The sequence below is a fragment of the Dryobates pubescens genome, chromosome 11 (genome assembly GCF_014839835.1).
Source record: "Dryobates pubescens isolate bDryPub1 chromosome 11, bDryPub1.pri, whole genome shotgun sequence".
In the NCBI taxonomy this organism is placed as follows: domain Eukaryota; kingdom Metazoa; phylum Chordata; class Aves; order Piciformes; family Picidae; genus Dryobates; species Dryobates pubescens.
Window position 1 is genome coordinate 1,868,815 of NC_071622.1, and position 19,971 is coordinate 1,888,785.

The 19,971-nt window shown below is 55.7% G+C and overlaps 1 protein-coding gene across 1 annotated transcript in view; it reads right to left on the bottom strand.

Moving 5' to 3' along the window:
- WLS (Wnt ligand secretion mediator) overlaps nt 1–19,971 on the bottom strand; it is a 40,354-nt gene that overhangs the window by 4,147 nt on the left and 16,236 nt on the right. The window contains exons 2-9 of the mRNA XM_054165008.1: nt 14,985–15,257; nt 7,490–7,614; nt 6,460–6,621; nt 3,951–4,087; nt 3,019–3,187; nt 2,289–2,386; nt 2,068–2,131; nt 1,077–1,220 (exon numbers count right to left, since the gene is read on the bottom strand). Coding sequence (XP_054020983.1) covers nt 1,077–1,220; nt 2,068–2,131; nt 2,289–2,386; nt 3,019–3,187; nt 3,951–4,087; nt 6,460–6,621; nt 7,490–7,614; nt 14,985–15,257 — 1,172 coding nt within the window. The remainder of the gene's footprint in view (nt 1–1,076; nt 1,221–2,067; nt 2,132–2,288; nt 2,387–3,018; nt 3,188–3,950; nt 4,088–6,459; nt 6,622–7,489; nt 7,615–14,984; nt 15,258–19,971) is intronic.

Genomic DNA, 19,971 nt, shown 5'->3' on the forward strand with positions numbered 1-19,971 from the left:
GGTTTAGCATCTACAAGGGGATGAAAAAAAGAGAAGGGGAAAAAAAAAAGCCCAACCCACAAAACCCCAAAGCAAAACAACCTCCACCCACTCCTCAGGACAGCCTATATTCTCCACTCCCCACACGTCTGCATTCCCCCAGGATGCTCTGAGCAGGCTCTGCATGTCTGGACAGCTCTGCCCTTCCATTCCCCTTCCTCTGGTGACCAATTTCCCTTCTATTCCACTTCCTCTGATGACCAACTGACCAGGAGTTACTGTGGAAGAGGAGGTGTGAGCTGTGGGTTTGTTTCACCAGCTTGATAGCTCACAGCTTTTGCAGAACAAACATCTTGTGGTGAGCTTTCATGCACGAGTTGATGTTTCTCCAGCATGGGGAATGGGTCTGTGGGCTGCATGTCTGGACAGCTCTGCCCTGCCCTTCCCTTCCCTTCCACTTCCTCTGGTGACCAACTGACCAGGAGCTAACATGGAAAAGGAGGTGTGAGCTGTGGGTTTGTTTCACCAGCTCGATGGCTCACAGCTTTTGGAGAACAAACACCTTGTGGGGAGCTCCTATGGCTTGGCAGGATGAGTTCCTCCAGCGTGGGGAATGGGTCTGGAGCAGACTCATCCTCACCTCCACGCTCTGTCTGGAGGGAGGCTGCAGCAATTCTCACCCAGGGGACTGGCAGAGAGGAATGCAGATGATGAGACCACCTCAGGCTGGGGATCAGCCAAGGCTGGGAGCTCTGGCTGCAAACCAGGCTTGCTTTCACTAGGTTGACATTTCTACCTACAAAGTGCTTTGGGGTTTGTTTTAGTGTTGTGTGTCTTGGGGGCTTTTTTAACCTAACTGTGGTGCAAATGCCTGTGCCTGCCCTGAGAAGTGGAGTCTCCAGAGCTCCCTTCCAGCCCCCACCGCGCTGGGATTGCGTGAGGAAGGCAGCTGGGGGATTTGAGCACACAAGCAAGCCAACAAAGGTCAGATCTTCCACTTCAGTTCTGTGTGGAGGGAGAACATCCCAGCAGAGCCTTCTGAGGGCAAGAAAGGCATTCCAGCAATGAGGAACCTGCAGGACAAGGAGGGACATTACCTCGTAGTGAAGGCGCCGAGCTTTGCTCATGGCTGGCAGGCTCGACTGCTTCCCACTGATGTTCCTGAACACTTGGAAGACCATAAAGCACAGGAAGAGGAAATAGAGGCACAAGCAGATGCCTGCAACTATGATAAAGGCCATCTGAGCAGTGAAGGTCAAGGGAAGGTGGTGTGAGGTCAACAGGAGTAAGAGCCAAGGTTCTCCAGGTGATTCACCTCTTGTAATAGCATCCCCAAGACGAGAAGAGAAGACAAAACCCACCCAGAGACCTTCCTGGTCAAGACCTGCAGAGCTTTGGGAAGCTGCTGCCCATCAGCATGATCTCCAGGGAGAGGGCTGGATGCCACAGGGTGGGGTTTAATTTAACTAATCTCAGCCCAAGAATCAAAATGAATGGCAGTGGGAGGGAGCCCTTCCAGCAGGACCTGGAGGAGCAAGTCATGGAAATGCCTCTGCAGCACCTGCATGGGCAACAGCAAGCAACCAGGGCCCCAGAGCAGGTGCCATGAGAGCTGGGGCTGGCTGGAAGCAGAGCAGGAGCACAGTGACACCCAGGAGCTAAGTGCCCTGGGGCTTTCCCCCAGAACCTGACACCTTGCAGGGAGGTTCAGTTCTCTCTTCTCTGGAGAGCTTCCAACCCCCCTGGCCATTGTGCTGCTGGGCAAGCTGCTGTGGGTGCCCTGCTTTAGCAGGGGGCTTGGACTGGATGATCTTTAGAGGTCCCTTCCGAACCCCACCATGCTGGGATTCCAGAGGCTGCCCCAAGCACAGCAGCAGTCCCTGGCAGTGCCCAGCAGCAAGCCTGCCAGGATTGCTTCTTCCAAATGACACCAGCATCTCCACAGCACTTGAGCATCACCTCACAGCCCCAAGTCTGCTCACAGCAGGAGGATTTCCCCAGCACATGAAGGTATCTGGCAGGATGAGAACATCTCTCTGTCTTATCAACACAGACCAAGAGCCTCCCTCAAGCCAGGTGGAAGGATACAGCCAGCTCTGTGCCAACTTCAGTGGTCCAGATGCTGTAGAAGGGATTCTTCAGCTGCACTCCCCTGCAAAGAGGGCAGAAAACAAAGAGCTGCCACTGGGATCAGGGTGCCAAGTTGTGTCTGAGTGAAAGGGTTGGAGATGGAGGTGCATCCAGCCATGGGGGTTCAAGGGCTGCTCCCTGCTGCAGGTCAGCTGCAAGGAGAGCAGGCCTGCACCTACCTCTCACACATGTCAAAGATGAAGAGGCAGAAGGAGCCAACAGCTATGGGTCCAACCTGTTTCCAGTACCCAGAGAGGCGATTGCGCTCGTTCTGGTCCTAACGAGGAGGTGGGGGCAGGAGAGAAAGGAAAGCAAGTCAGAACCACAGAGACCACCCAGGCCAACCCCCTGCCAAGCCAGGATCACCCAGGGCAGGTCACACAGGAATGCATCCAGGTGGGTCTTGAACGTCTCCAGAGAAGGAGACTCCACAACCTCTCTGGGCTCCAGCACCCTCACAACAAAGAAGTTATTGTTGCTGAGGTGGAACCTCCTGGGTTCCAGTTTGCACCCCATGTCCTATCACAGCACACCACTGAAAGGAGACTGGCACCTCCTTCTTGACACCCACCCTTCAGGTATTTACAGCCATTAGCCTGGAGAGGATTAGACTGAGAGGAGATCTCATTAAACAGCCCCAGGTCTCTCAGCCTTTCCTCATCAGACTTTCCAGTCCCTTCACCCTCCTCACAGCCTTCCTTGGACACTCTCTAGTATAGCCCTGTCCCTCTTGAACTGGGGAGCCCAGAACTGGCCACAACATTCCAGATATGGTCTCACCAGGGCAGAGCAGAGGGGAAGGAGACCACCCCTCCACCTGCTGGTCATGCTCTTCTCATGCACCCCAGCATACCACTGGCCTTCGTGGCCACAGGGGCCCGCTGCTGTTCTCCTCTGTGTGGTACCCACCATCATGTGCTCTCCACAGAAGATGATCCAAAAGGAGAGGAGCATGGCATAGAAGATGCCTTGTCGAATGTCCCCAAAGAGCAACATCCAAGTCCAGTCAAACCCAATGGAAAACCACTCCACAGGGATGTTAATGAACGTCATGGAAATGCCCAGAGCAAAGATGACCCTGGAGAGGCAGAAACACCATCTCTTGCCAGCTTGAAGAGCCCCAGAAGCCAAAGCTGTGCATGAAGAGCAACAGAAGAAAAATCTGGTGCTGTTGGGGCAGTGGTGATGGGGTGTCACCTCCTGACAGCAAACCTTCACAGATCCACAGAATGGTTTGGGTTGGAAGGGATCTCGAAGCTCACCTAGTCCCAGCCTCCCTGCCATGGGCAGGGACACCTTCCCCTAGGCCAGGTTACTCAAGGTCTCATCCAACCTAGCACTGAGAACATCTCCATGGAGGGGGCATCCACAGCCTCCCTGGGCAACCTGTTGCAGTGTCTCACCACCCTCACTGCAAAGGATTTCTTCCTCACCTGCAGTCTCAGTCTAACACTTCTGGGGCTAAGCCTTTATAAGCAGCCATGGACAAACAAGAAAGAGAAGCTGGAGAGCTGTCAGGCTCCCAGTACAGAGGGACAGGATAGAGAAAAGACCATCCCTGTCTACTCAAATGTGGGCTCTGCCCAGGAGCAGTGAGCACCTCACAGGATGCAGCAAGTTGGAAGGGACCATCAAAGGTCACTTTGTCCAACCACCCTGCAGTGAGCAGGGACACCAACTACAGCAGGTTGCTCAGGGCCCCATCCAGATTGACATTCAAGGTCTCCAGGGACAGGGCCTCAAGCACATCTCTGGGCAACCTGTGACCTCAGTAAGACCTAGAAACTAAGGTGACCCTCAGCAGCAAGAGGGCCCTGACCCGAGCCAAGGCCCCTACTCACTTCTCGAGCAGGACAGGAGGCCGTGTCATCAGCGTGATCCGTCTCCAGTACCAGATCATGATGATCAGGATGCTGGGGGTCAGGAAGGTCTTCATGGCAAACCACACCTTGGTGAAGCCACCGTTCTGGTGGATGCCCTATGGAAAACCAAGGAGCAGCTGAAGAGCAGGGCAGGGTAACATCCTTCATAGAATCAGTAAGGTTGGAAAAGACCTCAGAGATCCTCAAGTCCAACCTATCACCCAGCACCTCCTGACAACTCAACCATGGCTCCAAGTGCCACATCCAATCCCCTCTTGAACACCTCCAGGGACAGGGACTCCACCACCTCCCTGGGCAGCACATTCCAGTGGCCAATTACTCCTTCTGGGAAGAACTTTCTCCTCACCTCCAGCCTAAACCTCCCCTGGTGCAGCTTGAGACTGTGTCCTCTTGTTCTGGTGCTGCTTGCCTGGGGGAAGAGACCAACCCCCACCTGGCTCCAACCTCCCTTCAGGGAGTTGCAGAGAGCAAGAAGGTCTCCCCTGAGCCTCCTCCTCTCCGGGCTGAACACCCCCAGCTCCCTCAGCCTCTCCTCATAGTGCTTGTGCTCGAGATCTCTCCCCAGCCTTACTCCAGGCTTCCCCTAACAGGAGAGACGTGATCCACGCCTAGATGCAAGCCCTCCTTGAAAGACATGGTTTATCCACCATGGGATGGACACAGCCTCTAAGCAGGCTTCCAAAGCCCAGCAAACAGGGCCCAAGACAGGGAGCAGCGAGGTGGAGAGGAGCCAAGGCAGGGGCCCTCTGCCCCAGCCCGGAAAAAGGCGGTGGAATGGCTCCCAGACAAGTAACAAGATCCTCCTGACGTGAAGTCACTGGTGGGAAAGCCGTGGGGCGGAAGAATGCCTCTCTCCAGCCACGCGCCCTCCCACCACCGTCTGCGGCCGCCGCCAGCTGCTGCCGCTCGCAGGGACGCTGGTGGGAGGCTCTCCAGCTGGGAGCACCCATGGCCACCAAGCAGTAAGGGAGGAGGGCAGGCGTAAGGACGGCAGACAGCCACCTCAAACACCTGCGTGCCCATAACCAACTGTGTGACACAGACCAGGCCTCATCTGAGCCCTGCTGTTCTGCTCCCCCTTAGGTCCCATCGATGGGGGCTTAGGCAGGTGGAGCATAGAGAAGAGGAGGCTCAGGGGAGACCTTATTGCTGTCTACAGCTACCTGAAGGGAGGTTGTAGCCAGGTGGGGGTTGGTGTCTTCTCCCAGGCAAGCAGCACCAGAACAAGAGGACACAGTCTCAAGCTGTGCCAGGGGAGGTTTGGGCTGGGTGTTTGGAAGAAATTCTTCCCAGCAAGAGAGATTGGCCACTGGGCTGTGCTGCCCAGGGAGGTGGTGGAGTCCCCATCCCTGTTTGTGTTTAGGAAGAGCCTGGCTGAGGCACTTGGTGCCATGGTTGAGTTGATCAGATGGTGTTGGGTGATAGGTTGGGCTTGATGATCTTGAAGGTCTTTCCCAACCTACTCTATTCTATTCTATACTGCTGCAGGAGGGAGAAGAGGACAGAGAGGAGCTCCTGGGCGCTGTGGGAAGAGCCCAGCTGTGGAGGTGGTCATAGGGTGGCACTGCTCAAAGCCTGGGGAGAGCTCCTCAGGGGAGAGCAGTTAAAACATCATAAAATGGGTTCAGTTGGAAGGACCTTAGAGACCACTTCCTCCAACCTCCCTGCCACAAGCACAGGGACACCTCCCACCTACACTTGGCTGCTCAAGGCCTCACCCAACCTGGCCTTCAAGACCTCCAGGGAGGAGGCGTCCAGCGCCCGCTCCAAGCTGTCGAGGACAGCGGCACTGCGGAAGGAGGGGAGTGAGGTCTGCAGGCAGGAGGTGGCAGGGGTGAAGCACAGGAGGCAGGCAGCGGGCAGGCAGGCAGGAGGGCAGGCAGGGTGGTGGGCAGGCAGGCAGGAGGGCAGGTGGGGCGGCGGGCAGGCGGGCAGGAGGGCAGGCAGGCAGGAGGGCAGGTGGGGCGTCGGGCAGGAGAGGTGGTGGGCAGGCGGGCAGGCGGGGCGGCGGGCAGGCAGGCAGGAGGGCAGGCAGGGTGGTGGGCAGGCAGGCAGGAGGGCAGGTGGGCAGGCGGGGTGGTGGGCAGGCGGGGTGGTGGGCAGGCAGGCAGGAGGGCAGGCGGGCAGGCGGGGTGGTGGGCAGGCAGGCAGGACGGGTGGTGGGCAGGAGGGGTGGTGGGCAGGCGGGCAGGAGGGCAGGCGGGCAGGAGGGCAGGAGGGCAGGCGGGCAGGTGGGCAGGCGGGCAGGTGGGCAGGCGGGCAGGCGGGCAGGAGGGCAGGCGGGCAGGCGGGCAGGCGGGCAGGCGGGCAGGCGGGCAGGAGGGGTGGTGGGCAGGAGGGGCGTCGGGCAGGAGGGCAGGCGGGCAGGTGGGGCGTCGGGCAGGCGGGGCGTCGGGCAGGAGGGCAGGCGGGGTGGCGGGCAGGCGGGGCGGCGGGCAGGCGGGCAGGAGGGGCAGCGGGCACTCACCACCAGGCGGATGTCCTTGATCTCGCCGATGCCCACGTTGATGCCCTTCCTCTCGTTGACGGGCAGGCGGATGTTGATGAGGTAGTACTTGTGCGCCACGCTGCCGATCTCCATGAAGGGCAGGAAGTCGCAGTCGTAGTGACGGCCTTCCGACTCCGGCGTCTGGGGACAGGGCACACAGCGGCACCGCGGCGCTCAGTCCTGCCCCTGCCCCTCGGCTCGGGGGCAAGGGACCCTCGAAGGTCAGCCCCCACTGCGGCCAGCAGGGACGCCTCCAACTAGGGCAGGCTGCCCGGAGTCTGACCTTGAATGTGTCCGGCCACAGAGCCTCAGCCACATGCCTGGGCAACCTGTTCCAGTGTTTCACTGCCCTCGTTGTGCAGAGCTTCCTCCTCATGCCCAACCTAAAGCCACCCTGCTCCAGTTTCAAACCATTGTCCCTCGTCCTGTCTCCACAGGCCCTCCCCAGCCTTCCTGTAGGCCCCCTTCAGATATGGAAATGCTGCTCTAAGGCCTCCCTGCAGCCTTCTCCTCTCCAGGCTGGACAGCCCCAACTCTCACAGCCTGTCCCCAAGGGGGAGGTTCTCCAGCCCTCTGATCATCTCTGTAGCTTCCTCTGGACCCGCTCTAACAGGCCCAAGTCTCTCTTGTTTTGAGGGCCCCAGATCTGGACACAGTACTCCAGGTGAGGGAGCTACATTCTGTGGTCCTGCTCTGGCAGTGGGGTTGGACTTGATGATCTTTGAAGGTCCCTTCCAACCCCTAACATCCTATGATCCCATGAAGCACCATGAAAGAATCACAGAATTGTTTTGGCTGGAAGAGGTCTCTAAGATCATCCAGTCAACCATCAACCCAACGCCACCGTGGCCATCAGACCACGTCCCCAAGTGCCAGGGCCACAGGCTTCTTGACCACTTCCAGGGATAGTGACTCCACCACCTCCCTGGGCAACCTATTCCCATGCCTGAAAGGAAGAGGGCAAATCCCACCATGCTCCCACTTCTCCAGCATCATCAAACCACCTTACTTTTGGTGAGCCAAAGGTGCACTTCAGCTTCCTGATCTCTATGGCATGTGTCATTTCTTGCCACTCATCCAGCATGTTGTCACGGTACGCCAGCGACACATCCAGGGTGATCTCGGCATTCTCTCCTGCAAGAGACACAGAAGGCTGCTGAGAGAGGGGTGGTAGAACATCAGAAGGGTGGGAGAGCCTCTAGCTGTGGAGAGGAGCTGAGAGAGGCACACAGCTATGGGGTAGAATGTTTGCTATCCAAACAAAGCAGACCAAACGGCTTTGCTTTTTGCCCCCAAACATTTATCTGCTCTCCAGTGGAGAAGAAAGAACTTTTACTGCTCAGGAAGGTTTGATTTCATAAAACACAGAATCAGCCAGGTTGGAAAAGACCCCAGAGATCATCAACTCCAACCTATGACCTAATACCCAACACCTCCTGACAACTAAAGCATGGCTCCAAGGGCCACGTCCAAGCCTTTCTTGAACACCTCCAGGGATGGGGACTCCACCACCTCCCTGGGCAGCACATCCCAATGGCCAATCTCTCTTTCCTTCCAGCCCATCATGACTTACAGGTTATGGTACAGCCGTGGGTCAAGAGTGTTATTTACTCCAAGAATCATAGAATCATTGTGATTGGAAGGCATCTCCAAGATCACCAAGTCCAACCATTAATCCATCACTGCCAGGTCACCACTAAATCAAGTCCCTCAGCACCACATCTCCATGGCTCTGAAACCCCTGCAGGGATGGGGACACCACCACTGCCCTGGGCAGCCTGGGTCAGGCACTGACAACCCTCAAGGGGAAGAAATTGTTCCTCATGTCCAACCTAAACCTCCCCTGGAGCAACTTGAGGCCATTTCCTCTTGTCCTATCTCTTGTTCCTTGGGAGAAGAGACCAACCCCCACCTGGCTCCAACCTCCTTTCAGGGAGCTGCAGAGAGCCAGAAGGTCTCCCCTCAGCCTCCTTTTCTCCAGACTAAACAACCCCAGTTCCCTCAGCTGCTCCTCAGAAGACTTGTTGATGAAGCTGAGCTGGAGTTGAAGCCTGCCAAGCAGCAACACAAACACACTTCAAAAACCTGAGGCAAGTCCATACCAGCCCTACCAGATGTACCAGGCACAGGGCCAAGAGAAGGCTCTGAACGAGAAGCACATCCTGAGACAAGCATCTGCACGCTACAACCTGGCCTCTGCTTATAGATCATCAACCTCTGAGAGCTGCAGCTGCTAGAAGGGCATTGGAAGATGCCTACAGGACCAACTACATAGAGAAACAATGGAAGAGATGGTTACAGAATCACTTTGTTGTGGCAGTGCTGGAGCACCATGATCTCCTTGCACACCACTCACCCTCCTGAGCTCAGCAATGTCTCCCCAGATCTCAGCTGACACACTCACAGAATCCCAGCATGGTAGGGGTTGGAAAGGTCTATGTGAGGATCATCCAGTCCAACCTCCTTACTAAAGCAGGGCAGCCACAGCAGCTTGCCCAGCAGCACAATGCCCAGCTGGCTTTGGAAGCTCTCCACACAAGGAGACTCCACAACCTCTCTGGGCAGCCTGCTCCAGGCCTCCAGCACCCTCACAACAAACAACTTTCTCCTTCTGTTCACGTGGAACCTCCTGAGTTCTTGCCCCTCACACTTCAGCTCTTGCTGAGCATTGCTCAGCTCCCCTCTGGGGCTGCTCTTCTGCAGGCTCTCAGCCCCAGGGCTCTCAGCCTTTCCTCCTCACAGAGCTACTCCAGGCCCCTCAGCATCTTGGTAGCCCCCCCTGCAATCTCTCCAGTAGCTCCCTGTCTCTTTTGACCTGGGGAGCCCAGAAATGGAGCCAGTACTCCAGATGTGGCCTCACCAGGGCAGAGTAGAGGGGAAGGAGAACCTCCCTTGGCCACACTCCTCCTTCTGCACTCCAGGATGCCCCTGGCCTTCATGACCCCAAGGGCACACTGCTTTCTTGTGGTGAGCCTGTCCACCAGCACACCCAGGTCCACCTCCATGGAGCTGCTTTCCAGCAGGTCCCCCCTCACCTGTACTGCTGCAGGTTCCTGCCCAGGTGCAGGACCCTACACTTGCCCTGGTTGAACTCCCTGAAGTTCTCCTCTGCTCAACTCTCAGCCTGGCCAAATCTGGCTGAATGGCAGCATGGTGAGGTGTCAGCCACTCCACCCAGTGTTGTATCATCACAACTAGCCACCAGGGCTGTGTCACTGCAGCAGCAGACACCACAGGTCCTCTGTCCTGTGAGGATGTGCCAGGTGTACATGGTGTCAACACCCAGAGCTTCTCACCTCTGTATGAAGCAGAGCTGCCAGCAAGCAGCTCACCCACAGACATTGCAAGACTTGATGAGCTTTGAAGTTCAGCTCCACATGAGCAAATAACTAGCTGGTCTTCATAATTCTGCAGGGAGACTGCTTCATGTCTCCAAGAAGCAGCAGGCTTTCAAGCACTGTTGGACCTGCTTCAGCTGTGTTTGTGTTGGGCAGATGTGGTGGGGCACACACATCCAAAGGGGGGCAAGGGTGGGCATGGCAGCTGTGGTTTGGACTATGCTACTTATACAGTGCTTGGAGGTGGCTCCTTTATGCATCTGATGTGGATCCATCAAGGTCCACTTGTGGGACCCTCAATTTAAGAAGGACATTGAGACTCCTGAAGGTGTCCAGAGAAGGGCAAGAAAGCTGGGGAGGGGTCTGGAGCACAGCCCTGGGAGGAGAGGCTGAGGGAGCTGGGGTTGCTTAGCCTGCAGAAGAGGAGGCTCAGGGGAGACCTTCTTGCTCTCTACAGCTACCTGAAGGGAGGTTGTAGCCAGGTGGGGGTTGGTCTCTTCCCCCAGGCAAGCAGCACCAGAACAAGAGGACACAGTCTCAAGCTGTGCCAGGGGAGGTTTAGGCTGGAGGTGAGGAGAAAGTTCTTCCCAGAAGGAGTAATTGGCCACTGGAATGTGCTGCCCAGGGAGGTGGTGGAGTCCCCATCCCTGGAGGTGTTCAAGAGGGGACTGGATGTGGCACTTGGAGCCATGGTTGAGTTGTCAGGAGGTGCTGGGTGAGAGGTTGGCCTTGATGACCTCCGAGGTCCTTTCCAACCTTATTGATTCTGTGATTCTGGATTTTTCTGAGCTGTTGTGGTTTTTTCCCCTCTCCACACATGGTCTCCACCATCCAGACAGACACCCAGAGCTCCTCTCTGCAGCAATCCATCAGTGAGGTTTCCACTGAACACGGATTTGCCCTCTGGGAGCTGCTATTTAGAAGACCAGCAAAACAGATCAATGGGGACAGAAGGGAAAAGCTTGGCCCAGCTAAAGAGAAGTGGAGACTTCATTTCAGAAGCCATAAAACCAACTGGAATGCTTGGGATGAGAGCCAACAACAACAGCTTTTGGTATTTCATCTTTGCAAGGCAAATGTTGCTGCTGCCATGGAGTATGAAATGCAGAAGCCAGAAGAGAAATCATTCAGTGCTTCTGCAGAGCAAGGGGTTAGAGTGCCCCTCAATGCCCATCACCCTCTGCAGGGAGGTGCCAGCTCCCATTAGAACAGAGCTGGGTACAGAGACCCTTTCAAAGCTGTCATGAGAGAATAGTCTGCATAGACTAAAGCTACCACACCTGGTGAGGCTGCAGCTGGGGCACTGGGTCCAGTTCTGGGCTCCCCAGTGCAAAAGGCAGGGAACTACTGCAGAGAGTACAGGGGAGGCTCCAAACATACTGAAGGGCCTGGAGCAGCTCTGAGGAGGAAAGGCTGAGAGCCCTGGGGCTGTTGAGCCTGCAGAAGAGCAGCCCCAGAGGGGAGCTGAGCAATGCTCAGCAAGAGCTAAAGGAGCTGTGGGGGGCAAGGGGCTGCAGCCAGACTCTGCTCAGTGGTGCCCAGGGACAGCACAAGGGGCAAGGGGCACAAAGTGGCACCCAGGAGGTTCCACCTGAAGAGGAGGAGAAAGTTGTTTGTTGTGAGGGTGCTGGAGGCCTGGAGCAGGCTGCCCAGAGAGGCTGTGGAGTCTCCTTGTGTGCAGAGCTTCCAAAGCCAGCTGGTCATTGTGCTGCTGGGCAAGCTGCTGGGGGTGCCCTGCTTTAGCAGGGGGTTGGACTGGGTGACCTCCAGAGGTCCCTTTCCAACTCCACTCTGCTGGGATTCTGTCATTTTAGGAAGATTGCTGACTTATGCTGTTCACACCCCAATGTCAGGTGGTGGACAGACAGCGCTGGGGCTCTGTGTCCTCTTCCTGCCTAGCATCAATACTCCTGAAGTCCTCCAAGTGCTCAGGACAGGCAACGTGCCTGGGCAGGCAGATGTGCACGAAGGGAAGGAGGAGAGAAGCAGCAGCTGATGTTCCACCAGGCTTGGCTTCAAGATCAAAGCAAGGTGCTGTTAGTAGAACAACAATGTTATTTGACATCAAAAAGCAGATGGGAGGAGGGAGCAGGAGGCAGGAGCCTGACAGTCGAACCAGTTTTCACTTCTGGAAGTGATGAGAGCAAGCAGAGGCTTGGAATTATTCAAGGCTGAGGCAGAATTATTCATGCAAGGAAGGTGGAAAAAACAAACCTGGCCTCAGCCTCTCAGATGTTTGAGGAGAGAGCTCTTTGGTCCCTCCACACATCAATATTCTCCAGAATTTCCCAACAACAGAAGGTAGAAATAAGTAAGTAGGTATTTTTTGTGCCCTATGCAGCACCAAGAGATGAAGCTGCCCCATGCCAGGAAGCTTCCTCCCACAAGGACCATGGCAGAGCACCTCCTCAAGGCATTCTGCAGATTAACTTTGCCTCCAAAGATCTTGTAGATGATGCCTAGAAAATCTGGAGCCTGGTAACCCCCCTGTGGCACTGGCAGCTTGAGCACCCAGTGCCAAGCTCACCACAGTCACAGGATTAGATTAGAAACCCTGCAGAGAAAAGAGAGGCTTCCTTCCCTGGGTGTGTGCTCACAGAACCCCAGCGTGGTGGGGGCTGGAAGGGACCTCTGGAGCTCATCCAGTCCAAGCCCCCTGCTAAAGCAGGGCACCCACAGCAGCTTGCCCAGGAGCACAGTGGCCAGGGGGTGTTGGAAGCTCTCCAGAGAAGGGAGAACTGAACCTCCCTGCAAGGTGTCAGATTCTGGAGGGCACTTAGCTCCTGGGTGTCACTGTGCCAGTAACACCTGCTCTGCTTCCAGCCAGCCCCAGCTCTCATGGCACCTGCTCTGGGACCCTGGTTGCTTGCTGTTGTCCATGCAATCCCAGAGCCACAGCCTGGTGGGGGTGGAAGGGACCTCTGGAGGTCACTCACTCCAACCCCCCTGCTAAAGCAGGGACACCCACGGCAGCTTGCCCAGGAGCACAGTGGCCGGGGGGGGTGGTGGAAGCTCTCCAGAGAAGTAGGCAGGAATCCAAGGATGACCTAGGCAGAGACCCTCCTGCTGCAGCTCTCAGCTTTGAACTCAACAACTGTCCCCTCACAGGGCCATGAGATCAGAGCCATGACAACGAGGGACTCCCTGGGGCAGGTCGTGCCCCAAGCCCCACCAGTGGGCTCTCCCACGTTGGGGCTTTCCTACCAGGCATTCAATGCCCAGGATCATCTCCATGAGTCGCTTCTGAGGACAGTATCAGCAGAGGACATCTTCACTGGCATGACAATAGTCTAAAAATAGAGGAGTTGTTTCAGAAGAGGGCTGTGTGCCAGCTGCAGGCTGAGCCGGCGTGGCTGGGAAGAGGCTCACACAAGCAAGAAGAGACACAGGAGTTACTGTGGCTGCACTGCCATGCTTCATCAACTCTCTGAAATTCCAGAATCTACCAAAGAAACCAAAACTGGATGAATTTGGAGCCTGCAGCCACACAACTGCACACCAACAGCTTTGCAGCTACAAAGAAACCAGAAGCTGCTCTCACTCATTAACATTTCTGGAAAGAAGCAGGAGAAAAAAGGAGCCTTTTAGACTGCAAAATGAGACTGGTCCCTCCACACTGCTACAGGATCATGACCTCATCTCATGTCCATCACCATGCAGCTCTCACTTCATACTCCTCAGGGACTCTGTATTCCCAGATGCCAAGTCATAGAATCACAGAATTGCTTTGGTGGGAAGAAGCCTTTAAGACCAGGGAGTCCAACCAGCCCAGCACTGCCAGGGCACCGCTAAACCAGGGCCCTCAGCACCACATCTCCACAGCTTTGAAACCCCTCCAGGGGTGGGGGCTGCACCACTGCCCTGGGCAGCCTGGGCCAGGCCTTGACAACCCCCTTGGGAAAGAAATTGTTCCTCCTCTGGGGCAAGTTGAGGCCATTGCCTCTTGTCCTGTCACTTGTCTGCTGGGAGATGAGACCAACCCCCACTTCACTCCAGCCTCCTGGCAGGCAGCTGTAGAGAGCCAGCAGGTCTCTCCTCAGCCTCCATTCCTCCCCAGCTCCCTCAGCTGCTCCTCACCAGCCCTGTTCTCCAGGGCTTTGCTGCCCTTCTCTGGACCTGCTCCAGCACCTCAATGCCCTTTTTGGAGTGAGGAGCCCAAGACTGAACCCAGGATTTGAGGTGCTGATCCAGGCCAGGATGCCACTGGCCTTCTTGGCCACCTGGGCACACCCTGGCTCATCTTCAGCTGCTGCCAACCAGCACCCCCAGGTTCCACCAGGCAGTCTCCAGCCACTCTGCCCCAAGCCTGGAGCCTCCATGGGGTTGTTGTGACCCAAGTGCTTGACCCACCAGTGCTTGGCCTTGTTGAACCTCATCCCATTGGTCTCAGCCCACTGATCCAGCCTGGTCAGGTCCCTCTGTAGAAGCCTCCCCACCCTCCAGCAGGTCAGCACTGGCTCCCAGTTTAGCATCATCTGCAAGCTGACTGAGGGTGCCTCAATCCCCTCACCCAAATCCTTGGTAAGGACATTAAGGAGAACTGGCCCCAGCACTGAGCCCTGAGGCTCACCACTGGGGACCTCACCATTAAGCAGTTTCAGGTTTACTTTTCCACAAGGTGAAACTGCAGCAGGAAGTCCAAGAGCCCAGCTCTGGGGGCTCCTGAAGTCCACAGCAGCTGGGGAGCAAGCAGCCTCCAGGTGCCAGGCTCCAGCAAGGGATGGGTGCCAGTGAATGATTTCTTGTCCCATAGAAGTTCATGCTGCAGATCAGCTCAGAGAGAAGGGCTGATGTCCCCTGCTCAGAACATCCTCCCACCTTCCCTGAGGTGTTCTGCCCATGAAGGCACAGGACAAACTGCCCTTCTTAAACTGAGGGGCCCAGAACTGGACACAGGACTCCAGGTGTGGCCTAAGCAGTGCTGAGCACAGGGCACAATGACCTCCCTGCTCCTGCTGGCCACACTGCTCCTGCTGCAGGCCAGGATGCCCTTAGCCTTCTTGGCCACCTGGGCACACTGTGTGTGTGTGATTCTTCTGCCCCTTTCAGGGGCAAGAGAGGATCTGCCTGGCCTCAAACCAGGCCAGTCTGGCAGAAGAACAATCTTAGGAGGAACACACTGGGAAGTCACCCCTGAGTCACCAGCCACCCAGGGAGGGGACTTACTGAGGTCGTTGTCCATCTTGAAGGCGATGTCCAGCTGCATGATGAAAAGCATGAACTGGAACCAGGGGCTCATCTCCTTGTGGGGCAGGGGAACGTGGACAGAGAAGACGATGTCGTTGGCCTCGATCTGCCTGCTCACTGCCTCATCAAAGTCCTTGAGCTTCTCACAGGGGTTGTCCCCCCAGGGCATCAGCCACTTGGTCTTGTGGTGGTTTCTCCTCATGTCGATGCACTTGGCCGACGTGTAAGGAACTGCTGTCGTGGGGCTGGGAGCTGGCAGGGGAAGAAAAGCACACTCTTAGCACCTTTAGGTACCTCCTAGAGGATGTTTCCCCACCACAATGTGCAGCTCCCCACTCAACTACTTGAAGGCAACTTAAGCTGATCAGATGATTCTCCCTCACAGCTCCCTTGGTATTGCAGTTAAGAGCAAGGAAGTCATCCTGCCCTGTGCACAGCACTGCTCAGGCCACACCTTGAGCCCTGTGTCCAGTTCTGGGCTCCTCAATTTAAGAAGGACATTGAGACTCCTGAAGGTGTCCAGAGAAGGGCAAGAAAGCTGGGGAGGGGTCTGGAGCACAGCCCTGGGAGGAGAGGCTGAGGGAGCTGGGGTTGCTTAGCCTGCAGAAGAGGAGGCTCAGGGGAGACCTTCTTGCTCTCTGCAACTCCCTGAAGGGAGGTTGGAGCCAGGTGGGGGTTGGTCTCTTCCCCCAGGCAAGCAGCACCAGAACAAGAGGACACAGTCTCAAGCTGTGCCAGGGGAGGTTTAGGCTGGGTGTTAGGAAGAAATTCTTCCCAGCAAGAAAGATTGGCCATTGGGATGTGCTGCCCAGGGAGGTGGTGGAGTCCCCACCCCTAGAGGTGTTCAAGAGGGGACTGGATGTGGCACTTGGTGCCATGGTTTAGTTAGTCATGAGGTCTTGGGTGACAGCTTGGACTTGATGATCTCTCAGGTCTCTTCCAACCTTATTGATTCTATGAATTAAGGCTGCCCAGGGAGGTGGTAGAGTCACCATCCCTGGAGGTACTCAAGCAATGTGTCTGGGACATGGTTTAATGGCCATGGTGGTGTTGGGTTGGAGCTGGACTCAGTGTTGGAGATCTCTTCCAACCCAAATAATTCTGTGATTCCATCTGCAAGATTTATAATCTAGTAGGACTAAACCATGATTAGCTGAAGCAGATGGAGTTTGGAGGATCAGTCTTAGATCACTCAGTGACTTCAAAATCACACTGAATGTTACTGAGGATGACTTCCCTTCATACCCCCTCACTGGAGCAAACCCACAAGGAAAGCTGGTGCCTGCATCAAAACCCCAGATGGACCCAGTACCTGGAGAGGGCTGCAGGAGAGCTGGGGAGGGACTTTATACAAGAACTTGTAGTGACAGGACAAGGGGCAGTGGCTTTGAGCTGGAAGAGGGGAGACTGAGAATGGAGATTAGGAAGAAATTCTTTCCAGTGAGGGAGGTGAGACCCTGGCACAGGCTGCCCAGGGAGGCTGTGCTCCCTCCACAGAGGTCTTCAAGGCCGGGTTGGATAGGGCCACGAGGGACCTACTCTACTGGGATGGCAGAGGGGAAGGAATGAGATGATCTCTGAGGTCCCTCCCAAGGCAAAGTGCTCTCTGACTCTCGGAGCTGGCATCCTAAACCTCGCGGCGCTGCAGGGCAGGGCGCCCCGCGGCGCGGTGCCCCACGCACAGCTGGAGGCCTGCTGGGGCAGGAAGGGCTCCTCTCCCTGCTCAACCACACAGCTCTTTTTTAAGAATTCTTGGTAAAGGCAAAAAGCTGCAGCACTTCACCTCTAAGCCAGCCCTGGGCCAGCACCAGTACCTGCTGCCTGCAGGCTCGCTGCGGGAGCCATCCCAGCCTTGCCAAAACCCCAGGGGGTGAGCCGCTCGCCCCCGGGAAGCTCCGCCAGAGCTAACTGCTGCTGACTGCAGGGAAAGCTTCAGCAGGAAGGAATTTCTTCCTTCTGCTTTAAGTCAGCCTGATCCTGTTGCCAGTGGTCTCCTGGGGTGCATGAAGAAGAGTGTGGCCAGCAGATCAAGAGAGTTTCTCCTCCCACTCTACTCTGCCCTAAACAGGTCAAAGCTGGGGTACCAGGTGCACTAAAGGGCTCCCCAGCTCAAGAGAGACAGAGAACTACTGCAGAGGGTCTGGGCAGGCTGCAAAGATGCTGAGGGGCCTGGGAGCAGCTCTGTGAGGAGCAAAGGCTGAGAGCCCTGGGGCTGTTGAGCCTGCAGAAGAGCAGCCCCAGAGGGGAGCTAAGCAATGCTCAGCAAGAGATAAAGGACCTGTGGGGAGCAAGAGGCTGGGGCCAGACTCTGCTCAGTGGTGCCCAGGGACAGGACAAGGGGCAATGGGCACAAACTGGAACCCAGGAGGTTCCATCTAAACAGGAGGAGAAACTTGTTTGTTGTGAGGGTGCTGGATGTCCAGAGAGGTTGTGGAGTCTCCTCCTCTTATTATTTATCTTATTCCTCATTGCCAGGGCAGGGAGGGGGGTGGAAATCCTGGGATATAGAATAGATGTTGAGATCTTGGCTGTAAGGAAGTTGAGATCTATAGAGAGAAGCTGAGATCTTGGCTCTGAAGCTCTCCCTAAACTCTGCAGTGCCCCTTCAGTACAGCAAACTGTAAGGCTTGGTATGCACAGAATGGTTTGGGTTGGAAGGGTTCTTACAGATCCCCCAGTTCCAATCCCCTGCCCTGGGCAGGGACACCTTCCACTAGCCCAGGTGGCTCAAGGCTTCATCCAAGCTTTTGAGCACCTCCAGGAAGGGAGCATCCATGACCTCCCTGGGCAACCTGTTCCAATGTCTGGGCAACATGCAGCACCCCAAATCAGACAACCAGGGAGGAGGACACTGCTCAGGGTTTATGCTGCTGAGGAAACACTCCAAGCCTGCAGCACAAAGAGAGGGGAAACCAAGGAAGAAATGAATCCACCTTCAGCCTGAAGGCTTTTAAGAACTCGAGTGAATTCCCAGCACAGTTCTGTCATGCAAAAGGTTCTCCCAAGAGCAGCTCTGCCCTGCTTCCAGCTTCAGGGGGGAAATGAATATTTTAATGCTCTTTGAACGCATCACAGAGCCGGAAAATGGAGAGGAGCAGAGATGGAGCTGCTCCGGTTCCTCATCTCCCAGCACCACCCAAGAATCCTGCATGGGTCACAAAGTCCAGCAACCAGCAGCTTAAGAATTCCCTGTCCCTTATGGACCTGTTTCCACTTTGGCACAGAATGAAGGTGGGGGCTGACCAGCTGAAAACATTTTAATAGCCAACATTTCACTGCCATTAAATCAGAGCTCTCTGATCTTCTGTCCTGGGGTGCAACTGGACATGCTGGGATGAATTCCTTCCAGCTTCACAAGTTTGGGGAAGCAGATGGAGCAGGAGAACTCCTTTGGAATGCTGGGGGGAAATTTCAACCCACCACAGAAGCTGCTGGAGAGTTTCCTTTGTCTGTCTGCCCTCTAATTCAAATAACTTAATGTCAATACAAATGTGTTAAATTACATTTGTGGAACCCCTCAAAACCTTCCAACCCTTTTAAAAATGACAAGAAGGCTTGGAAAGCCTAAAAAAGCTCTACCACAAATGCTGAGCATTGAAATGCTCCTGATCTTCAAGGTCCCTTCCAGCCCCCACCACTCTATGAAGCTCCAAATCAAACCAGAAGGAGCAGATAAAGTAATAGATCTCCAAGAATGAAGAATAATGGACAGGTCAAGGGCAGAGTCAACAGAGGAAAGACACCAAAGTGCCTACCAAGATGCTGAGGGGCCTGGAGCATCCCTGTGAGGAGGAAAGGCTGAGAGCCCTGGGGCTGTTGAGCCTGCAGAAGAGCAGCCCCAGAGGGCATCTGGTCAGTGCCCAGCAAGAGCTAAAGGAGCTGTGGGGGGCAAGAGGATGGGGCCAGACTCTTGCCAGTGGTTCTGACCCCATCCTCTTGTGCCCTGTTTCTTTCCAGTGGTGCTCAGCATCAGGACAAGGAACACAAAGTAGAACCCAGGAGGTTTCATCAGGACAGGAGAAGAAATCTCTTTGTTGTGAGGGTGCTGGAGCCCTGGAGCAGGCTGCCCAGAGAGGTTGTGGAGTTTCCCTGTCTGGAGAGCTTCCAACCCCACTGGGCATTGTGATCCTGGGCAAGCTGCTGTGGGTACAACTGCTTTAGCAGGGGGGGGTGGACTGGATGTACTCCAGAGGTCACTTCCAGCCCCACCATGCTGGGATTCTCTGGCCATATAGAATGAGAAGCCAGCAGGCCAGCCTGCGGGCTCTGGCAGAAGGCTGTTCCTGCATCTTCACCACCCTCATTCTCACAGCTGCTCCAAGACTTCCAGGAGAGCTCACAACCCACCAAAACAACTCCAGCAGCAGGCACTCATCCCTTATCTACAAACCTCCAGGTATTTCAAGGAGAAAAACAATCCCCAGCCGAGCAACACCCCCAGAGGGCCGAGCTGAGCTCTGGGCTCCCCAGGCACACACGCTGCACCCAGATGATTCAGCCCTGGCTGCCCTCCTCAGCTGGGTGAAGCACCACAACAGCAGCTCTCCTGCTTTTTGGGCTGCCAGCCAGGAACCCCGTGGAGCATCTTCCCTACTGTGCCACCTCGTCACAGAGGGATGACATCCAGGCTCCTTCCTGCAGGCAGGGCAGAGATGACTCAAAGGCAGGGCCCGGGAGGAAGTGATTCAAAAGCAGTTGTTTAGGAACTGCATTTTTTCAGCCGGTTTTTTTGACAGCAGCTCGGTGTCTTCCAGCTCCAAAGGCAGCAGTGACGCCAGCAGGAGGGGTGGGCTGAAAGGGATTTGCTTCAGCAGGAAGATTCCCAGATTCCTTCCTGCTCTTGCTGGCAACCCCCAGCCAAGACCAAAAAGCATCCCAGAGCGGCAGCCTCGACGCAACCCAAACTGAGACCCACTGAAAGCTCCTCAAGTAGAGCAGCACCAAAAAGAACAAGGAAGAAACAATG